General features: G+C 47.6%; 1 protein-coding gene across 9 annotated transcripts in view; it reads right to left on the bottom strand.

Annotated features, from left to right (window-relative positions):
• Nucleotides 1-23,693, bottom strand: part of UBN2 (ubinuclein 2) — a 586,373-nt gene that overhangs the window by 200,918 nt on the left and 361,762 nt on the right. For all 9 annotated transcript variants that reach the window (XR_003854673.1, XR_003854671.1, XR_003854674.1 and 6 more), the window contains exons 10-11: nt 11,454-11,504; nt 4,593-4,635 (exon numbers count right to left, since the gene is read on the bottom strand). Coding sequence is in view for 5 of the 9 variants with exons in the window: in XM_029590354.1 (XP_029446214.1) it covers nt 4,593-4,635; nt 11,454-11,504 (94 nt within the window). In the remaining 4 variants the exon portion in view is untranslated. The remainder of the gene's footprint in view (nt 1-4,592; nt 4,636-11,453; nt 11,505-23,693) is intronic.

Raw genomic sequence — 23,693 nt, 5'->3', positions numbered from 1 at the left:
GAAATCCAAAATGATGGGGATTTTAGCGGCATGTGGATTGATGCTGCGAGTTTCGCACCAGGCTTCAAATACTCTCCAGATCCTTATATAAGTTAGTGATGTGGAGAACTTGCGTGCACGGAGGAGTGTATCTATTACCGGCCCCGAGTATCCCCTTTTCTTCAGTCTAGCCCTCTCAATGGCCAGACCGTAAGAGAGAATTGAGCTAGATCCTCGTGGAGGATGGGACCTTGCCGCAGCAGGTCCCTGTGAGGAGGCAGGGGTAGAGGATCCCCTGCCAGTAGTCTTCTCATGTCTGCGTACCAGGGTCTTCTTGGCCAGTCCGGGGCCACCAGAAGAACTAGGCCTCTGTGCCGCTGAATCTTGTGTATAATGGCACCCAGCAGGGGCCATGGGGGAAAGGCATATAGCAGGATCCCCTGAGGCCATGGCTGTACCAGGGCGTCGATCCCCTGGGATAGAGGATCTCGCCTGCGACTGAAATATCTGGGTACTTGAGCGTTGGACCTGTCCGCTAGTAGGTCCATGCCTGGCGTCCCCACTGATCTGTGATCATCTGGAAGGCCGTGGACGACAGCTGCCATTCCCCCGGGTTTAGGCTTTCTCTGCTGAGGAAGTCTGCCGTGGCGTTGTCCTTCCCGGCGATGTGGACGGCGGAGATGTCCTGGAGATTTGCTTCCGCCCAAGCCATCAGGGGGGCTATTTCTAAGGATACCTGTCGGCTGCTGGTTCCGCCCTGTCTGTTGATGTATGCCACAGTGGTGGCATTTTCCGACATCACTCTGCTCTGTTGCGAAGTCTGTGGCAAATCGCAGGCATGCTAACCTGACTGCCCGTGCCTCTAGTCGGTTGATGTTCCACCCCCCGACTCTTCTCTGTTTCTACCGCCCTTGGATGGTTAGTTCTTCGCAGTGTGCTCCCCAGCCGCTCAGGCTGGCATCTGTAGTGAGCAGGTCCAGGTTAGAGAGGACATTTTTGACCCCCGGCTCATGTGGCCGGGCTGCAGCCACCACCGTAACTGATGCCGTACTCTGACCGGTAGAGGTAGATGCATGGTGTAGTTCTGTAATCATGGGCTCCACCGAGATAGAAGGGCGCGCTGTATCGGTCTCATATGAGCCCGCGCCCATGGTACCACTTCCAGAGTGGAGGCCATTAGGCCGAGACCTGTAGGTAATCCCAAGCTGTGGGCCGGGTGGCGCTCAGCAAAGTCTGCAAACGATTCCGGAGTTTTAATTTGCTCTTGGAAGTCAGGCTGACTGTCTCCCTGGGTGTCGAATCGGACTCCAAGGTATTCCAGCAACTGCGAAGGCTGTAGGGAACTCTTGTTTGTGTTGACTACCCATCCTAGGCTTTCCAGAAGAGATATTACTCTGTTGGTTGCCCGGTGGCTCTCCTCCGGTGACTTTGCCCTGATCAGCCAATTGTCTAGGTAGGGATGGACGAAGAATTCCTTCCTTCCTGATTGATGCCGCCACCACTACTATTACCTTGGTAAAGGTCCGTGGCGCGGGGTGGCTAACCCGAAGGGTAGAGCGGGAACTGAAAGTGTTGCCCCAGGACTTTGAAGCGTAAGTAGCGCTGATGATCCCGATGGATTGGGATATGCAAGTAAGCTTCTGACAGATCCAGGGATGTGAGTACTCCCTGGCTGAATGGCACTTCGGACTGACCGCAGAGTTTCCATGCGAAATCCTGGGACCCTTAAGTGCCGGTTTGACCGACTTGAGGTCCAGGACGGGTCTGAAGGTGCCCCCCCCTTCTTGGCACGATGACATAAATGGAGTAAGGCCCAGAATTTATCTCCCATGCAGGCACTGGGATTATGGCTTTTAGGGACAGGAGCCTTCCCAAGGTAGCTTCCACAGCACCGCCCTCTTGAGGGGCGGACAGGAGACTCCACAAACTTGTCCGGAGGGAGGTGAATGAAGTCAGGTAATACCCTTCCCGGACAATGGGCTAGGACCCACTGGTCCGAAAGTAATCTCGACCCCACCTGCGGTAGAATAGGGTTAGCCTGCCCCCCTATGGCTTCGTCCCCCAGATGGGTCGGCTGATTCTCATTGTGGGGTGCGGCTGGGACCCGAACCCAAGCGGTTCCCCGCTTGCTGTGTCTGGTCCGAAAAGGACTGGTTCCTGGTCTGAGAACGAGGTGCTTGGAAGCGAGTCTTGTAAGGGTTGAAGCAATTGAGAGCTCTACCTCTGGATGGCCTAGGAAAAGGGCGCTGGTTCCTCCTTGACTTGTCTTCTGGTAGACGGGGCAATGGAGAGGCGCCCCCATTTGTTAGGCCAGTTTCTCGAGGTCGCTGCCGAACAGGAGGGATCCCTTAAAGGGCATTCCTGGTAAGGCACGTCTTGGAGGAGGAGTCGGCTGACCAATTTCTAGACCAGAGCTGTCTCCTGGCTGCCCACTGAGGATGACAACTCCCTTGGCTGCCGTACTGGACTAGGTCGGAGGCAGCGTCAGTGAGGAACGAGAGGGCTGATCTCCATTTCTTCTCCCGGAGTGTTGTTCCTGGCTTGTGATAAACAGGAACGCGTCACCACGGGCCTGCAGCATGGTCGCAATTCGTAGGGACATGGCTGCCACCTCAAAGGCTTGTTTCAGATGGTTGTCCATGTGCCGGTCATGTGCATCCTTGAGGGCCGCCCCTCCCTCCACCGGAATGGTGGTGTGCTTCACAATTGCACAAACTATGGCAATTACCTTGGGGCATGCCAGCAGCTCCTTGGTTGCCGGGTCCAGTGGGTACATGCCAGACAAGGCCCGACCCCCTTTGAATGAGGCCTCCGGCGCTATTCCACCTCGAGATCCGATTAGCTGCTGTGCTGCTTGTAGGAGGGGGAAGTGGTGGGCCGTTTGACGAAGGCCTTCCAGCAGAGGGTTCATTCTAGGTTCCCCTGGGGTGCCGTGGCCCGGGATAGCCAGCTCCGACAGGCATTGAGAGACCAGGTCTGGGAGATCCCTCCTTAAGAAAGAAGCGTCTCATGGTTCGATACAGCTCTATCCCCGAGGGAAGTTCTCCCTCCTCGGGGAGCTCTTATTCTTCCACAGAGCAATCTGAATCACCATAAGTGGGGCTTCCGGGTGGCCGTGCCTAGGTCTTGAGGGTCCAGGGGTAGGGTCATCTGGTACGTACGAGTCTGTTCGGGGATCACACTGCATCTTGACAAAGGCGTGAATCCCCTTGAATAATTCCACCCATGAGAGCGAAGCAGGTTCTAGCCTTAGGGGCACCAGGTCTCTAGGGTTCCCTGGCTGCTCACCGCGGCCTGCTAGGTCCGGTGTGTTCCCTGAGGAACTAGCAATTACGCTGGGCTGGGACTGGCCCTGGCCTGGAACTCCCAGGGCCTCCTCACATTGGGCACATAGGGAGTCTGCTTCCTCGCTCAGTGTGGCTCTGAGGTGGCATGCTGAGCAGAGGCCTAGAGCTCTTATGCCTGATTCTGGAGGCGCGCCTATCAACGTGCGCCGATGAACGTGCGCCTAGCAACGTGTGCTTAGCAGCGTGCGCCTATCAATCATCAATGTGCGCCCAATTATTTTCGGGCGCCTAACATACACGCCCGTTGCCTGTGGCTGAGTCCGGTCTGAGTGCTAGGGCGAGGCGGCGAACCAGGGCAGATGGTGACGGCGAGCAGGCAGGCAAAATGGCGACCTCCTAGGCGGCCTGCCATGCAGGCAGACCCCGCTAATCCTCGCTTCCTCGGAGACCAGCAAAGTAAAGATGTACGCCTTACCTGATCTTCGGCGCTTCCCGGCTGCGACCCGGGCGGTCTCCGTCTGCGGAGGGAGACTGTAATTACCGTCACCGCCGCGCTCGAGGAAGTGCACCCGCTGCCTCTAGGCCGCGCCCGAACTCGTCTCGCTCAGGGGCCAAGTCCTCACCGCGAACGGATCGGGACCGAGGCTGCCTCTATGCCGCGCCCGAGCCCTTCTCACTCAGGGGCTAGGTTCCTGCCGCGATTCGGCCACCGGACCGAGGCTCGTACCTCCGAGGGACCACGGAAATCACCTCGGGAAACTCAACTGGGGAGGGACCCGATGGTATCACCGCAGGAGTGCGGGGCTCGTCTTCAGGTAGGACTTCTATGAATTCAGTCGTTGTAATTTGGAAAAATGCTCAGCGAGCGTGAGGTAGCTCCAAACTGCTTTGGAGACGGAAATTACTGAGCGCCTACACTTCCTTCAGGGGTATATGTACCACGTGCTGATGTCAGATCCGTCTCCAACTGCTGGCAGGAGCACACTATACCCATTTGTAATGAGTCCATCTGCTACATGCTAAGAAATTCCTTTTTGATAGTGATTTATAATAGTGGACATTGTAATAGTTCTTTTTTTCGGTATGCTTTATTTCAGAGCCATGATTATGCCTGGACTATGGAGTGCATGCGCATCCCTGAACGTAAGCTCCTTTAGTTTTGGGTGGAAATTCTTGTTAGATGAAGTAAATATGTATATATTTAAAGAGGGTAAGCAATCATTTTTCACTGTTGCAAATATGTACACAAGAACTATGCTTTAAAGACTTTTTTCTAAAGAAATGTGATAAAGGTCTTTCCTGCCAGTTTTTCAGAGAAATACTTGCCTTCACTTTAGGTTTAGGTGCCAGTATAACTTTCTTCTTTGCTCTAAAAATGAAGACAAAAGGAAACACGAATGAAAATTGAACGGAACCCATCTAAAGTTTAAATAAATCACCAATTTTGGAAGTAAAAAAAAAAATCTAAATCTTCCCTTAAAGCAGTCTTCTACATTTCAACATCCTAGGGATTTTACCTGTAGCTTTGTATTTTGACTTTTCCCCATAAGATAAGATGTGAAATCTTCCATATTTTTAAGAACAGTGCTTTTTTTTCAGACTCTTACATAACAAATTACTGAACCAAAGTTCACTAAATTTATCAAATGGGGTGTAGGAGACACTTTGTGTACAAAACATGGCATATCAGCCTCCTTTTTTTAATATTAGGTAAATAAATGGAGCACAACACCCAACCATATTTGTTTTATTTTTAATTTTGCAAATTAGTTACATGCAAGGTTTTTTTTTGGTAGAATTTTAGAAAGCATTTGGAAATAAAAGCAAGTTTGCTTACTGTAAACGGTGTTTCTATAGATAGCAGGATGAATTAGCCAAGCTGTTATGGGAACTGTCAATCAGGGCCCAGGAGGCAGAGCTTCCTAAGTAGAGGTCAGGGCTTTGCTCTCTGCGGCTGCATGGGTGTTCCCGTGCAGGAAAACAGAATCTCCTCAGTCTGTAGTTAAGCATTGTGGGAACAAGTACGGTAGGTCGACTATCCAGGGAGGTGGAAGGGTCAGCATGGCTAATTCATCCTGCTATCTACGGAAACACCGTTTACGGTAAGCAAACTTGCTTTTTCCTGTTGATAGCAGGGCTGAATTAGCCATGCTGTCATGGGAGTCCTAAGCTCCCGATCACGCTATATCCCTTATGCACTTATGTGTTACGCATGATCTGTTTATGGTGGTAGTCGACCAGGTCATGATGGTACAGATTGCAGAACTGATCGCCCTAGTTTGGCGTCGTCAGATGTTTGCTGATCCAAGCAGTAGTGGGACGTGAACATGTGCAGGGAGGATCATGTAGCCGCCTTGCAAATGTCTACGGGTTGTACATGTCTCAGATGCGCTATTGAGGTGGCTACTGCTCTGACCTGATGAGCATTTGGGTTGGGAAGACAGGGTCAATTTTTGTTTTTGATAGCAAAATTGAATACATTGTGCAATCCAGCTGGAGATGGTTCGTTTGGATACTGGAAGGCCTGGTGCATTTGGGTTGAATGATACGACCAATTGCGATGATCGGGAATCTAATTGTGTCCTTTCCTTGTAGTAGGCCAACGCTCTTTTAGTGTCCAATGTATGTAATAAATGTTCCCTGTCATTGTGATGTGGTTTAGGGAAAAATGTTGGTAGTTCTATCGATTGGTTCAAGTGGAACTGTGAAACCACTTTCGGGAGAAAGGAAGGATGAGTTTGAAGAACTGCCTTGTGATGATAAAAAACTGTAGATATGGACTAAGGCTTAAAGTTTGCTAACTGCGTGCTGAGGTTACCGCTATGAGGAAGACAACATTCCACGTGAGGTACTTTATGTGGGCTGAGTCCATCGGTTCGAATGGGCATAGCATGAGTTGTTCCAAGACTAGGTTGAGGTTCCACGGTACCGGTAACTTGGAGATAGGTGGTCTAAGGTGGGAGAGACCTTTGAGAAATCGAGATATCAAAGGATGAGTTGATATCGGTTGACCGCGGTGTGGTCTATGATACGCCGTAATGGCACTTAGGTGAACTCTGATTGAAGAAGTTGCTAGGCCGGACGTATATACCATATGGAGGTAGTCAAGAAGTGATTCAGGTGAACAATCCAATGGTTGAAAACCCTTGGACGTGCACCAAGTGGAGTAATGTTTCCATTTAAAACTGTAATTCCTTCTAGTGGATGGTTTCCTGGATTCCAAAATGATTTCCTGTGCTGCGATGGAGATGCTCTGTTCTGCCAGGAGGATCCGCTCAATCTCCATGCTATTAACTGAAGGGATGAGTGCACTGGATGGAGAAGGGTTCCCCCTTCCTGTGCTAAAAGATCCAGTCGATTTGGTAATCTGATTGGCTCTTCAAAGAAGCGATGTAGTAGGTAGATGTACTATGGCTGTCTGGGCCAAGCCAGTGCTATTAGTATCAGTTGAACTGCATTCGCTATGCATTTCTGTATTGTCCTTGTAATGAGAGGTATGGGTGGAAAGGCGTACATTAGCTTCTCCATCCAAGGTACGAGGAAGGCATCTTGCGCTGTCCTTCGCTGACTGGTCCATACTGAACAGAAGCGGGGAACCTGTACGTTGGCCTCTGTAGCGAAGAGGTCCATTGTTTGTTCTCCCCACCTGGCAAATATCTCTTGAGCCACTTGCTAGTTGAGTGACCATTCGTGAGGGTGGAATGTCCGGCTTAACCTGTCCGCCCGGGTATTGATAACTCCCGGTAGGTATGATGCTTGCAGGTGGATCGAGTGATGGTTTGCGTGATCAAAGATGAGAAGCGTCTCTCTGCAGAGGGACCAAGAACCAGACCCTCCTTGCTTGTTTATGTAGAACACTGCTACCTGATTGTCCGTGTACACCATGACTCTGCGACCTTGTGAGGGAGGAAGGCTTGTAAGGCATTTCGTATTGCCCTGAATTCCAGCAAATTGATCTGTAGATTCTCCTCCTGGCGAAACCACAGTCCCTGTGTTTGCCAGAGGTCTAGATGCGCTCCCCAGCCCTTGCGAGAGGCATTGGTGGTAAGCACCGTGTTGTGTGGGGGAATACTGAACAATGCACCCTTGGTCAGTGTTGTCTTGTTGAGCCACCAATCTATATCTTTCATCATTTCTGAAGTGAGCACTAGACGTTTCATTAAACGTTGTGAGTGTTGTTTCCACTGCCGTTTTAAACCCCACTGCAGGAGACGCATATGTAACCTGGTGTTGGGTAAAGTGAAAATGGCTGCTGCCATGTGTCCCAATACTGTGAGTATTTGGCGCACTGAAGGTCTCTGCGTAAGCTTGAGGGAGCGCAAGAGATGCTGCATCTCCAACTTTCTGTCCTCCGGTAGGAATGCTCTGCTCCGTGTGGTGTCCAAATGAGCTCCTATGAACTGAAGAACTTGTGTTGGGTTCAAGGTGGACTTCTGGTAGTTGATTACTAGCCCCAATCTGTGCAAGCACTAGATAATCTGTTGAAGATGTTCAATGAGCGTTGTGGGAGTCGATGCCACTAGAAGCCAATCTTCGAGGTATGGGAAGATTCGCATGCCCCGCTGCCGAAAGGATGCCACCACTACCATGCACTTCGTGAAAACTCTGGGGCCGCCGATAGGCCAAACGGGAGGACATTGTATTGATAGTGCTGATCCCTGTATCAGAAGCACAGGTACCACCAGGAAGATGGGTGGATAGGAATGTAGGTATAAGCATTCTTCAGATCTATTGAGCACATCCAGTCGTTGGGTTGAAGTAGGGGTAGAATGGATTTTAGGGATACCATCTTGAATTTCTCCTTGACCTGGCATTTGTTCAACTCGCGGACATCCAGAATTGGTTGAAGGCCACCGGATTTCTTGGGAATTAGGAAATATGGCGAGTAGAAGCCTTTGTTCCGGGCACCATGCGGGATGATTCGAATTGCCCGTTGGCGCCGTAGTGATGCAATCTCTTCCCCTAGTTGGGGTTGTAATACCTTGGCTTCCTGTACTGTGAGATGAGGAAGTGAGGGTTGGTTTGAGAATTGGAGCTGCTAGCTCTTCTGAACGATGTCTAATACCCAACGATCGGTTGTTATTGCTTCCCACGGCGGGAAGTGGGACGTTATCCTTCCTGGTGGGGCTGGTTGTGGTGGTGGTAGCTGAATCCCTAAAAAAAGACTGGGTTGGCTTGGTCGAGGCTGCGGCTGCTGTCCCTGCGGTCGTTGGGTTCTTGGCCTTCCTCTCCTGTTCTGCGGTGGTTGTTGCTGTGTTCGCTGATATGGTTGGTATTCTGGAGGTCTATACGGTGGATACTGTCTAAATAGCAGACGATGAAATTGTCGGCGAGAAGCAGCGAAATAACGCCATGGGCCAGAGTAAGCAGATGGCGTAGTTAAAGGTTGCACTGCCACAGACTGTTCTTTTAAATTGGCTACCGTTTCTTGGAAGTGATCTCCAAAAAAATTATCGCCTTTGCACGGCAAGTTGGCCAACTTATCGTGCACGTCTTCATGGATCACGCTCGCCAGGAGCCATGCCATCCGTCGAGCCGCTATGGCTGATGCCGAAGCTCTGGAAGAGGTTTCAAAAGCTTCATAGACTGTGCGGAGTAGGTGTTTAATACCCTCTTCCATGTCCTGGATTGGCTGTGGAATAGGCGCTGCAGCGGTGGTGAGCATTCCTTTCATTGCTTGTATACGCTCGTATAAGTATTGCACCATTTAAAACTGATGCTGCTGGATACGAGCGGAAAGCATAGCAGCTTGGAATGCTTTCTTCGCAAAATCATCCAGATAGCGGTGATCTCTCCCTGGCGTTGTAGATGCATGCAGCTTAGATTTTTTTGCGCGCTGCATGGCAGACTCCACCACTATCGATGAGTGAGGTAGTTGTGGCAGCGAGTAGTATGGTGACTCATTTTAAATCAGTCTTTCTGGAGACTGGGGGAATTGTAAATGGTGTTTCCCATGATTTCTCCAATACCTTGTTTAGCACTTCATGAGGAGGTAAGGAAGTGGGTTCCATCTGGTACATCAAAAATCTTTAATAACCCCAATGTTTCTGCTCTTGGGTCTGGGAGCTTCTGAACATCTAAGGGTAGAATGGACCCCATTTTGTCCAATAATTTTGGGTAGGACAAGTCCTCAGGTGGGGAATAAGGTTCTGGTGGATCTTCTGGCGGGTCTGACGGATACCCTGTGGATGTACGTGGCGATGATTGAGGTGAGTCAGGGTCCAAGGGCGAAGGAGGCCTCTGTGCAGATGACTGAGGCCTGAGCGATTGAGGAGATATCGTAGGTTCCGGGGATGGTTCTCTCGTGGGTTGTGGTGTCCCTGGAGAACTAGGTGAAGGTGACTGAGGTAAAGTAAACGTGGATTGGAGTGTTTCGAAAAATCCTGAGAGTGCTTCAGACAATTGAGAGAAAGCCTGCTGGGTCTGTGATGGTATATGCGGTCAAGTAGCTCCTGGCGGTGACACTGCCGCTAATAATATGTTCGAGTCTGGGGCTCCAGACTGTCTTTTCTGTAGGAGTATGTTCACTGTGACCTCTCTCTTTTTCGCTAATAGTTCTTGTAGAACATGGCTGAAAGCACGGGTTCTGGATACAGATGAGAGGTCAGAGAAGACCTGTGAGGGTGACGAGGAAGAAGAAGAGAGGGAGGCAATGTTGACCCATTCATCTTCCGAATAAGAAATGGCCCCCCGGTGCCCGCTGTCCATAGGATGAACTTGACTGATGAGAAAGATGAGGGCTTGATATTGATAGGGATTGGTCTTCAGACTCACCCCTATGCCTCCTGTGAATTGTATCTGGCGACGAGTGTCGGGATACATGGCTTCCTGCCGGGGTAGTCCTGCCTTTCGTAGGAAGGCTGGTCCCAGCCTTTTGAGCAGATGGGGACGCCTTGTGCGCCGATTACATTATACCCTGTGTCAGCGGCATTCGTTTGTGTGCCTGTTCTGTGACGTGCTTCGATATTGGCGCCGAAATCTGCGATTGCATTGGCGTTGCCGCCCCTGGCGCCATCTTCGGCGCCGGGTGCGCCATCTTCAGCAGCTCACTTTGCCGATGCTTGGACTTCGACGTGGTTTGATGGTCCCCACTTTGCATCATACTTTCCGGGTGCAATCCCCGCTCCGACTCTGGTTTATCCTGATGGGTCTTGACCTGTGGGGGTCCCTACCCTTAAGGGTACCTTTGGGTCGCATTCACTCTCCAGGCCTAGAGGTGGAAGGATCCAGCGATGACGTTCTCCTTACCGTTGGGGCCTGATTTTTTGAAGGTCCCGGTGATGAATGGACCTCAGATGGAGGGGCAAATGAACTCCCAAGTGTTGCTCCTGAGGCTTTCAATCTTTTCAGCTCGCTATTGCTGGGCCCTGGGCGACATGCGGCCGCAGTGCTCGCATGTGGCCTAGTCATGATCGGGTCCCAGGCAGAGATAACACAGATCATGTGATGGCCATGATCTTGCCGCAATGGCACGGCTTGAATCCTGACAGCCTTGGGCTGTTTCTTCGACATAACTTCAGTTGAAAAACCAAACTGAGGAGACAAGCTCCGTGTGCGTTCCCGCACGCGGAAAAAACAGACTGAAGAGATTCTGTTTTCCTGCGCGGGAACACACGCGCAGCCGCAGAGAGCAAAGCTCTGACCTCTACTTAGGAAGCTCCGCCTCCCGGGCCCTGATTGACAGTTCCCATGACAGCATGGCTAATTCAGGTATAGGGGTAAGTCTGAAGACCAATCCCTATCAATATCAAGCCCTCATCTTTCTCATCAGTCAAGGTCACGGGACAAACACCCAAACAAAAATACCCAAACCATGAGATCTAGCTGCATAATAGTAAACCTTGTTTTGTAAACACTTACATTATCTGATAAAGAGCAATACATCACTAGTTAATCTGATGTGATGATGCACCTTAAACTTTTCTCTGTATGGCTCTGCAGTGTTGGCATTAAGAATACAGTAAGTCTTACAATACTTCGGCACCATGAAAGCACTGAGTGTAAACAAGCTTTTAAGGCACAAGAACTGAACTCTCAGGCTTATTTATTATGAACAAAGCCAGGGACAAAAGCCTACACCTCCAAACAGCATTTCAGTTTTTTAAATCTCCAAGGACAGACCTTTAGCCATCCTCCAGACAAGCAAATATTAACTCGAAACATATAAAGTTGCAGCTGTGTACTCACGAAGCAGCAGTGAGATGGCTGTGAGCACTCCGACTCTCCTTAAAAAGCATCCTGGAAACAAACAATACACTGTGAGACTAGAATAAATGGATGAAGAATAGAATTCCAACATCCAGCATTACATGTCTGATTCCTTTCAATATGCTTCAGTGTAAACCCCCCCCCCCCCCCCCCAAAAAACCAACAACCCATAAAACTATGCTGTACTCTTCCTTTCTCATCCAAGAAACCACAAGTGAACTTCCAAGAACTCTAGGAGTGACTCCTAGCAACAGAAAAATCAAAACAAAAAGTAGGTATTGCACATAAAGAAAAGAACACAACAAAGTTGCATACCTGTTAACTGGCATTCTCTATGGACAGCAGGATAATCTGCCACACATTTGAGTGATGATATCTGATTTGAGATGGACGGACATTATTATGTTGAGATAGGCGAGAGGGTGTGTGCAACTGACTATCCAGCTGTCCATGGAGAACACCAGTTACAGATAAGCAACTTTGTTTTCTTTATGGACAAGCAGAATGAATCAGTCCCACATGTGAGAATTCCCAAGCCTAAGGGTTGTTTTGAAGTCCCATCTCTGTATTATCTTTGAGACAACTTGAATAACTGGGTTCTGGCAGAAAAGAATTAAAAAAAAAGTTTAATTAGTAAAAAGACTCCTTAGTATTAACTGACCAAAAATGTACTATCCTGGTAAGAGTCAGCATCTAAGCAGTTGCACGAAGTAGAAATATGGCTTGAATTCTATGTAGTTGCTCTACAATATTTCTTCAGTGTAGGTACAGCCCAGGGGCGGATTGGCCTATTGGGGGGATCGGGCATCCCCCGGTGGGCCGGTCGCGCTAGTCACGTGGTCCAACATCACTCTAAGCTTCAACAGCAAGAGGAAATGTGGAAAAAAGGATTTGCACTCACAAAGACGGGAGTAGCTGGCTTTGTTACGGCGGTTACTACCCCAAACCAAATATCCAAATTACTACCTCACCTTCCTCTATTCCTGATGCCTTTCAACTAGCTTGATCACTCCATTCTTATACTTCACTTTCAATGCATATCCAGCATAGTTCTCTGCTTCAACAGCAGGGGAAAAGAAAAACTGTTACTTCACACATCCAGCAGAGCTCTCTGCTTAAAACGGCAGGGGAGAAGAAAAAAGGGTTCGCACTCACAAAGCGGGGAGTAGCTGGCTTGTTCGGGCGGTTACTACCCCAAACCAAATGTACCTGATACTTCACTCTCGACGCATATCCAGCATGGCTCTCTGCTTCAACGGCATGGGAGAAAGACTGATACATCACGAATTTCCAGCATAGCTCTCTGCTTCAACGGCAGGGGAAAAGAAAAACTGATACTTCACGCATATCCAGCATAACTTCAACGGCAGGGGAGAAGAAAAAAGGATTCACACTCACAAAGCGGGGAGTAGCTGGCTGTTACGGCGGTTACTACCCCAAACCAAATGTGCCTAATACTTCACTTTCGATGCATATCCAGCATAGCTCTCTGCTTCAACGGCAGGGGAGAAGAAAAAACTGATACCTCACGCATATCCAGCATAGCTCCCTGCTTCAACGGCAGGGGAGAAGATAAACAACCAATAAGGGCTGTATAACATAATCTGGGTAAAAACAAATAAGCATGGGTGTAGCTTGCTTATTGTGGCGGTTACTACCCCTACTACCTCTAACTAATCAAGCTAGATATTTCACTTGGATGCAGCTCCATCACCGCTCTCTACATTAATGGCGGGGGTGGAAGGGAATTAGAACCAAGAGCTAAGAGAAACAGATAAGTATGGGAGAAGAAATGAGGGAAGCTTGCTGGGCAGACTGGATGGGCCATTTGGTCTTCTTCTGCCGTCATTTCTATGTTTCTATGTTTCTATGTCTGCCGAGCGCGGCTGTGACAGAGCCGCGCTCGGCAGACCACATGGAATCTCCGGGGCCGGCTGGGGCGGCGAATCCCCAGGCCGGTCCGTCATCGGGAATCCACCCCTGGTACAGCCAAGATTATCTATAGACTCTAACATTGCTCTTACATTATATGTGCATCAACATGGTCTTCTAGAAATAAGCACTTTTTTTTTTGTTTTTTTTTACACAGCAAAAGGAGATAATCTAAAATCCAAGAAGTAATTGTACATTTTATGGCCATCACTCCAGATCTGCTAGAGTCTAGAGAAATAAACAGTTGGGTAACCTGTTATACATCGTTCATTCTATTGATGTAAAAGAATAGCAAATGTTGCTTACCTGTAACAGGTGTTCTCACAGGACAGCAGGATGTTAGTCCTCACATATGGGTGACATCATCAAGATGGAGCCCAATCACGGAAAACTTCTGTCAAAGTTTCAGGAACTTTGACTGGCCCTACTGGGCATGCCCAGCATGGCACTAACCCTGCAGCCAGCAGGGGTCCCCCATCAGTCTTATTTAAAAGCTACAGGCAGTGCCGAAAAATAAAATAATAAAAGTTACGAACCCAACACTGCAGGGTGGCGAGCGGGTTTCGTAAGGACTAACATCCTGTTGTCCTTTGAGAACACCTGTTACAGGTAAGCAACATTTGCTTTCTCACAGGACAAGCAGGATAGTAGTCCTCACATATGGGTGAGTACAGAGCTGAGGATGTCCGAACATGCACCAAATGTACCCAAAGGCGTGCAACAGGCACAACTGGGGTGGAATTTGGTAGAGGGCATCCTAAACCCTACCGGGCAGGCGGAAGCGTGTTGGTACGTCACATTGTAAAGAGATTACGAAGGACAGACTGGCCGAAGATGGAATCTTATCTTCCGGCTTTGTCCAAGCAATAGTGGGCTGCAAAGATGTGGCGAGAACTCCAGGTGGCAGCCCTGCAAATGTCAGGAAGCGGCACTGATCGTAGGGGTGCTACTGAAGTCGCCATGGCCCTCACAGAGTGTGCTTTAACACGGTCTTGAAATGGAATGCCTGCTTGCTGATAGCAGAAGGATATGCAGTCCTCCAACCAGGAGGAGAGAGTCTGCTTACCCACAGGCTTCCCCAATTTGTTAGGGTGGGAATAGACGAACAATTGAGTGCTTTCCCTGTGGGCATCTGTACGGTCTAGGTAGAATGCTAGAGCCCGTTTACAGTCAAGGGTATGCAGAGCCTGTTCTCCTGGATTGGCATGGGGCCTGGGAAAAAAGGTAGATAGTATGATGGATTGATTGAGATGAAAATCCGAAACTACCTTAGGTAAGAATTTCGGATGAGTGTAGAGTACCGCCCAGTCCTGCAGAAGTTTAGTGTAAGGCGGATAAGTAACTAGAGCCTGCAATTCACTAACTCTGTGAGCTGAAGTGATTGCCAAAAGGAAAATCACTTTGTGAGATATCGAAGTTCACAAGAGTGAAGAGGCTTGAATGATGGTTTCATGAGCCGACCCAGAAGCAGATTAAGGTCCCAAGAAGGGGCCGGAGGACATAGTGGAGGCTTGATGTGGAGCAAGCCCTTCAAAAAACATGTTACAAGGGGTTGTACTGATGTAGGGACATCTCCGACACCTTTATGGAAGGTGGCTGCCACACTGACATGCATTCTGATGGAAGAAGTCTTAAGACCTGACTGATAAATGCCAGAGATATTCCAGAAACTTCAGGATTGGACAGGAAAAGGGGTCAAGGGACTGAGAAGAGCACCATGACGTGAACCTTTTCCATTTGTAAGAGTAAGCTTTTCTTGTGGAAGGCTTCCGTGAAGCAATCAAGACACGGGAAACTGGTTCATAAAGGTTAAGTGGCCGAAGGATTAACCTTTCAACATTCATGCCGTCAGGGACAAGGCTTGCAGACTGGGGTGGCGCAGGCACCCGTCGTTTTGCATAATCAGAAGCGGGTCCTTTCCCAAGGGAATGTGCCTGCGGATGGAGAGATCCTGAAGTATTGGACACCACACTTCACGTCAGGATCATGGTTCCCTTGTCCTGACGTAACTTCACGAGAGTCTTCGAGAGAAGAGGAATTGGAGGGAATGCGTAGAGCAGACCAGTTGCCCATGAGAGGGAGAATGCGTCTCTGGGTTGAGAGAGTTTGCTGCGAATGAGAGCGCTGTAGTTCACCACTTTGCGGTTTTGTGGGGATGCAAAGAGGTATATCCGAGGATATCCCCATTGTTGGAAGATGGAGTTCGCTACCGAGGGGTTGAGAGACCACTCGTGTGGTTGAAAGACGCGACTCAGCTTGCCTGCCAGCACATTGTCCACTCCCGGCAACCAGGTGGCCCTGAGGTACATCAAATGGGAGAGCTTCCTCCCAAATCTGCGCAGCTTCCTGACACAGAAGGAAGGAACCCGTGCCTCCCTGCTTGTTGATGTTCCACAAGGCCACCTGGTTGTCCATCTGAATCAGGATGACTTGATTTGAGAGGCGAACCTGAAATGCCCTGAGAGCATATCTGATTGCTCGAAGTTCCAGGAAATTTATTTGGTGTTTGACTTCCTCTGGAGACCAAGATCCTTGTGTCTGCAGATCGGCCACGTGGGCTCCCCAACCGACGTTGGAAGCGTCGGTGGTGAGAGTGCTTTGAGGGTCTGGAGCCTGGAAGGGCAAGCCCTGGAGGAGTTTGATCTGATTTTTCCACCAGGCGAGAGACAGAGTAAGTCGGTGACGTGGACAACGGTCGACAGGGGCTGAATGGATTAACTCCATTGAGACCTCAGATTCCAGAGCATGAGTCTCATGGCCAAGCGGCCTGCTTGGCATGACATGGACCGAGGACGCCATGTGTCCCAGAAGGACAAGAAATTGGCATGCAGTCGCGGAGTGCTGAGACTGCAGCTGGTGAGCAAGTGACGCAAGAGTCAGTGCCCGTTGTTGAGGCAGGAAAGCTTTTGCCTGTAAGGTGCCCAAGTCTGCCCCAATGAACGACAAGGTTTGAGATGGGACTAAGTAGGATTTGTCGTAATTGACTAGAAATCCTAATGAAATTTGAGTGTGAAAGGTTAGATTGAGGGACGACAGAGCAGCTTGCTGAGTGGGAGCCCTGATTAACCAATCATCCAGGTAGGGATAGACATGAACACCTTGGGTTCGGAGGAAGGCTGCGACAACTACGAGGCATTTTGTAAAGACTCGTGGCGCAGAGCTAGGCCGAATGGAAGCACTCCATATTGCTAGTGCTTGGGGCCTACTAGAAACCTCAGGTATTTGCGATGAGCTGGAGTTATTGCAATATGGGTGTATGCGTCCTGGAGGTCCAGAGAGCAGAGCCAGTCTCCTCTTTGTAGAAGAGGTAGAAGCGAGCCCAAGGTGACCATCTTGAACTTTTCTCACTGTAGGTACTTGTTGAGGGCACATAGGTCCAGAATAGGACGGACGCCTCCTGATTTTTTAGGGATTAGAAAGTACCAGGAATAGAACCCTAGGCCGTGCTGAGAGTATGGTACGGGTTCTATTGCTTTGGACTTGAGAAGGAGGGAGACCTCTTGATCCAGAAGAATGGAGTGATCGGATGTTCTCCACATCGGTAGAGGTGGGGAGTCCGGTGGCACAGAGAGAAAGATCAGATGGTAACCCTGAGCAATTATTACCAATACCCATTGGTTGGAGGTGATTGAGTGCCATGTGTTGTGGAAGTGGCACAATCGACCTCCCACTGGTATGTGAGGCAGAGGAATCTGGCTGCTGCTCTCTTGGTGGAAGTAAAAAACCTGAAGCAGGTCCTGGTTGAGAAGCTGCTTGTGGCTTTTGTTTATGTGTTTGACGAGACTGCGGTTTTTGATAAGGTCTCGAAGCATGAGATCTGGTTGGTGGTGGGTAAGACTTCTTCGGGCGGAAGGAGTTCTTAGAGTCCTTTCTGAAGGGCTGTTTTGAAGAGAAGTCGGAAGGCATCAGAGAGCTGTCTTAAGTCTCATGATGGTCCTTACGTTCCGCCACCGTCCGTTGAATCTGTTCGCCAAACAGATTATCTCCGACACAAGGCAGGTCGGATAACCTGTCTTGTACTTCTGGGCGAAGGTCAGAGGACTTGAGCCAGGCCCACTGTCTCGCCGAAATAGCAGCTGCAGAAACTCTAGTAGAAGTATCAAAGATGTCATAAGATGTTCTGATCTCATGTTTGCCTGCCTCAAACCCCTTGTTTACTAGGGTCTGTAATTGTTCTTGAAATTGCTGAGGCAGGGAGTCCGAAAAGTCCTGTATCTGCTTAAAAATGACCCTGTTATAGTGGGTCATTTAAAGTGATAGGCAGCAATTCGGGAGATGAGCATGGACCCTTGGAAGACTCGGCGACCAATGGTATCTAGAAACTTCTGTCCCTTGCCAGGGGGAACAGAAGAGTGAGGCTTTGACCTCTTCGCTCTCTTCTGTGCAGACTCCACCATGACAGAGTGGTGATCCATTTGTGATTTCTGAAAACCTGGAGCTGACTGCACCAAATAGGTAGTGTCAGCTTTCCTGTGTACTGGAGCAATGGAGCCAGGATGTTCCCAGTTCTTCTTAAGGAGATCCAGAAGGTCCTGATGGATGGGAATAGAGGTGATTACCTTGGGAGCATCCAGGAATTGGAGCAACTCCATCATCTGGTGCCTATCATCCTGTTCAGTCTGTAATTGGAAGGGAACCAATTCAGACATTTCCTTCACAAAGTTTATGAAGGAAAGGTCCTCTGGAGGAGAACGCTTCCTACGTTCAGTGGCTGAAAGTGGTGAATTAATCATCGGTGTCTGTCAAGGAATCATCAGCCCATGTATCATAAGGATCAGCACGAGTCCCTCTAGGAACTAGAGGGGGACAGAGTGGTGGAATACCTGAAGGTCCTGGTCTAGGCTCCGAAGGAATCGGAGGAATTATCGGAGGCACTGATGACGGCATCGAAGGCACTGGTGCAGGCATTGAGGGCATCGATGGATGGCTCGGTGGCGCCAATGGACGTATCGGCACAGATGGTTGGGTCGGTGATGAGGGATGTATCGGCATTGATGGCTGAGGTAGAACTCCTGATGGAGGGATGCAGAACGGTGTTTCTCCTCCTGATGACACTAAGTGGGGAGGGTACCGGAGCCATCGGAGACCTGGGATCCATCAGTGGAAGAGCAGCCATAAACGCTTCCATCCTTGAAAGCAGCGGTGCCAGCGCTGCCGGAATTGGGTCGATGATCAGTTCCGCAAGCGGTGCCGGAGTCAGAGGAACCTGAAGTCGTTGCATCGTCTTGTCGATGGCCTCCTGAACCATTCGGTCCAGTTCTTCTCGGAGACCTGGAGCAAGCAGTCCCAGCTCCAGAATAGAAGAGGGTAGCCAGGAATCTTAGATCTCTTAATCGCTGAGTTTATACCACATACATTCCAAGACAATATTTTAACATCATCTGAAAGTATTGTTAAGACATTATGTCAGAATAATTTCACAGTTAACATCATCATCCTTATTTGTGAGCATGGGTCCTCCCAACATAGACCCTTACTCAATACCTCCCCTTCAAAGTCCATCTGAGATTGCAGATTAAAATCTTCAGTACCCATACCTGCCATCTGAGATGCCAACAAAATACAAATCCCCTTCCCATCCCCATCCTCTTCGAACCCTCCCAGCTCTTTCCTACTATCAACCAAATTTAAATGTGAGATCACATTTAATGCTAAGGCCTTAAAACCCTTCCCCCACCCACCCCCTGAGCACTGACTATCTAGAGCCCAATGTATGTCCTTTCTATAGCAGTAAAATACTCATTCATCAATATTGATGATTTAGTGAACAATAACATAACAATTCAGTTAGCATATGTGACCACTGTTTGAAAGTTAATCTTAACCAGCGAACCTTCTAGCCACAGGCTGAACTAGTTTAGCAAGGAAATATTGTCACGTCACCCATTCCAACCGCATAAATGTAACTCCAAGCAACATAAAACTGCCCTGCTTCAAAGCAAATACCAAAGCTTAATGGATTATTTCCCAAACCAATCTCTTCCATTAGACAAGATTGCTAGTATCACAAAACAAAGCTGCTGGCTAATCCAGGATTTCCGGTTAATATCTCATGGCACAATACAAAATTCCAGCTCTTTAAACATCACTGGAGTTAAGATGAATAAAAAGAAAAAAAACCAAGAAGTATGCAGGTCTGAAGTACAAACAGGAGCAGTTTAATTGGTTTATTTTCCACATCAGCTACCATCAGTAGCCACTGTCAGAACAAAGAAATCCACAGAGCTGACACTTTCTGGGCAACCGAGTAACATTCCATCGCTTGTTATAAAAATGTCACACAAGAATCTGTCACCTTCATGACCCAGATGATTCTGTGGGCTCTAATGATTTTTCACTTCAGCCACTACTGACTCAAATGTATTCGCCTCAACAGCCTGTGTAAACCACTTTATTCCCTCTCTGTGCATAATTGAGTTTAGCTGGATATAGTTGTGCAGATTGGATGCCTAAAAAGAACAATTTGGAACAGAGCAGCGCAAAATCTTTTCTTTGCGTTGATAATTTCATCAAGTTGTCCTGGAAAATCAATATCTTCTTCCCATTATAAGTCAGTTGTTTAGCAAATTGAATTGCTTGTTGTATCTCCACTTTATAAGCAAAGTTGAACACCCAGGCAATCACCACACATTTTCCCTTCGGGGGGCCTAAGCAGTGGGTTCGCTCAATCCGCAGATATCCATGTACAGTCAGGGCCCTGCTCTCTGGGTGGTAGCCATGTCTCCAAACGTCCTGACAACTTGCAATCCACCAGTGACTCTGGCAGGCCAATAAAATGGAGATTGCAGTGGGATATATTTTCCAGATTCTCCAGCCACTCTTCTTTTTTATTCAAAGCTGTCGTTTAAGCCAACATCTCCATCTTAGTAGAATGCAGACCATCCCATGTATCTGAAGGTCTTTGCTCTGTTTCCGCAATCCGCTGCTCGTACCCTGAAAGCATCGCTGAAACCTCATCCAATTTATCCACGGTCTTTTTTTAGTTCAGGTTCTAGAGCTTCCATGACCACTAACTTAAGATCTGCAATTGCCACTGCTTTGTTAAATTCTAGCTTTGAACCGGTGCATCCATCTGCTATCTTGGACTCACTGGCCTACACTTCTCCTGTTCTTTGTCCTTTTTCACTAGCCAGGCCGACATACCCAGACTAAAACCAAGGGATGTCCAATATTGTTTCCTCCCACAAGCAGTTGAAGTCTCAGCCAAAAATGCTTGCAGATGGGGGTAGATTGAAGGAGGAGGGGGGATCGAGAGAGGAAAACTACATTCCACCTCTCTCTCAGCACCATGTAATCCAAGCATCAGATTTAAGGGAAAATGTGCATAACTGTTTAGCTTGTCCTTTGCATAGGTGATAATTTGTTTTGCATCAAAGTTAAGGAGGCACTGTTCCACATTACAAATACACTGTAGCAACCTCACACCTACCTGCTACTACCAAAAGGTTCCAGACTACTACCCAAAAAGAACAGCTCTTTTGTCATTAAAAGCACTATTTTCCATAGTTGCATTATCATTCTCAGATCTCAGCCACATGACAAAAGATCAGAAATTCTGGACTTAACATCTTAATCTGTATAATTTTTGGCTCCTTCCACATACCTTGGCCCAGTGTCCCAATCTCAGTGCAAAAAGACATCCCCATAGGAGGGAAACTAGTTTTGCGAATCAGTGGCCTCAAATAACATTCTTTGGAGTGGGCTAGTGGTTAGAGCAATAGACCAAGAACCAGGAAAGCCAGGGCTCAAAACCAAGTAACCACAGCTCGCAATGTCCTCAGGATACTGGGCTGCATGACGTCCACAGTTCATATTGTTCCTATGGCCAGTTTTCTGATGAGTATCCCAAGGATATTAAGATCCCAATGGAATCAGTGTTCCCAAAATTCCCATTACAAGATGCAGGTAACCAAAAAATTCAAAAACTCCTTATTCTGGTGGCTATCAAAGGTGAATTTAACAATTGGTACATCCTTTCAGATACCACTGAATTAGCCTATCCTACTACAGATGCATCGCTTGTAGGTTAGGGAGCTCACAACCAAGGTCTTTGAACTCTGGGCTCTTGGTCACATCAGAATTTCAAGCAATCCAGCATTCCCTCGCAGATTTCTGGAAACTAATGATGGAACCCGTTCAGAGGTTTTTAGCATAAAGCGAGGCTCTCAACAAGGTTACCCTTTGTCCCAGTTATTGTTTTATCTCTAGAGTCTTTGCTTTATACTATCTAAGAGGCTAGAGAAATAAGGGAATTACAGTTGGATGCACATATATTTAAATATGTAGTTTTTGCTGATGACATTTTGGTGTTTCTTACCACGCTACAACCATCTCTTGAAGCTTTGTTACTTGTTTTTGAATGGTTTGGGAAATTTTCAGAGTTTAAACTAAAGAGATAAATCTGAGGCATTAGGGTTTCCCATTTCAGTTCAAGAAAGTTGGTGTGACAACTTCCCTTTGAAATAGGCTACTAATAATTTTAAATCTCTAGGGTTATAAATTTCAAACAATCCAGACAAATTACATGGTCTTAATGTCACTCAGTTGTTAGATCATACTAAGAAAACATTTTATGCTTGGAGGGGATTGCTTTTGTCTATTGTTGGTCACATTAACCTTTTTAAAATGGTAATATTATTCTAGATGGATTTATTTCTTATAAAACTTGCCAATCCGTTTATCAAAAAGCGACTTAAATAATCTAGACTGTATGCTTATTAATTTTATATGGCATAGGAGGAAATCATGAATTCCTTGGGCAAGTTTGAAAACTGATTGGGATCACAGAGGCTTAGAAATTTCTTATCTGGAAGTGTACAATTTTGCCCGCTTGCTGAGAATTTTACGATTGGTTATATGACAAATCTGCATTTATAAATGTAGAAGGGGACAAAACAATAACTGCACCTCTTGATTTGAAATATATTTTACATGCCCCATTATGGAAATTACCGAAAAGTTGGTCCAAAAGTATCCTAATTTCACTTATCAAGCAGGCATGGCTTTGATTGACACAGCTCTTAAAAAGATCTCCTCAGTCCTCACAGTTGCTACCTATTCCTGGAAATCTAGATTTTACTCCTGGTAGTGATTCTATAGACTCTAAACGGTGGGCTGCAAAAGTCACCACACACCTGTAGCATGTGTTGGATGAGGATAGGAAAATAATGCCTAGTTGGCTTTGAAAGAAATATGATTTGTCCGACGTCTATTCTATCTTCAATTGAAACATATAGTGACACTGCCTTTGGAGGACTTGATTAAAGATATGGAATATTTTTTTTGGCCTGAACTATTAATGTCCAAGTTATGAAAAGCAGTGCAGAAACTTAACCCTGCGATGCATTTTGAAACTATTGGAAATCGTTGGTCCTGAGAAAGCGGATTTGCAATTACAGAGTGAGTTTTAAGGTTTAGCAAAATTGCTTACCTTGTAATAGGTGTTATCCCAGGACAGCAGGATGTAGTCCTCACATATGGGTGACGTCACTGGAGCCGTAGTGCGGGAAAACTTTCTGTCAAAGTTTCTAGAAACGTTTGACTGGCCCTGTGAGGCCACTGAACATGCCCAGCATGCCATGATATTCTCTGCCGCAGGTGTCTCTCTTCAGTCTCGTATGTAGCAATAAGCTTTAGCAAAAATAAAATAAAATATGAGACCCAACTCCAAGGGGTGGCGTGCGGGTTTCGTGAGGACTACATCCTGCTGTCCTGGGATAACACCTATTACAAGGTAAGCAATTTTGCTTTATCCCAGGACAAGCAGGATGCTAGTCCTCACATATGGGTGATTAGCAAGCTAGAGGCTGAGTCATTTTGTAGTGAAGCAACAGTGAAGTATTGTTGTTGAAAATGAGGCAGCAGACTGGATGTAGAAGGAGTTGGGATTAAACTGGAAACAAGTTCTTTAAGACAGATTGTCCATATGCTGAATCTTGTCATCCTTGTTTGTCCAAACAGTAATGAGCTGCAAAGGTGTGAAGAGAACTCCATGTTGCTGCTTTACATATGTCAAGGAGTGGCACTGAACGATAGTGTGCTACTGAGGTTGACATTGCTCTTACTAAATGCGCCTTTACTCGCTCTTGGAGAGGAAGGTCTGCTTTTTCATAGCAAAACTGTATGCAATCTGCTAGCCAATTGGATATAGTATGTTTACCCACTGCTTTTCCTGGTTTGTTTGGATCATAAGATACAAAAAGTTGAGTGGATTTTCTGTGGACTGCAGTGCGGTTTATATAAAATGCTTGTGCACGCTTCCAGTCCAAGGTATGTAAGGCTGTTTTC

The sequence above is a fragment of the Rhinatrema bivittatum genome, chromosome 2 (genome assembly GCF_901001135.1).
Source record: "Rhinatrema bivittatum chromosome 2, aRhiBiv1.1, whole genome shotgun sequence".
NCBI classification, from domain to species: Eukaryota; Metazoa; Chordata; class Amphibia; order Gymnophiona; family Rhinatrematidae; genus Rhinatrema; species Rhinatrema bivittatum.
Note: the sequence above shows the minus strand (reverse complement) of the source record. Positions and strands in the feature narration are given on the sequence as shown.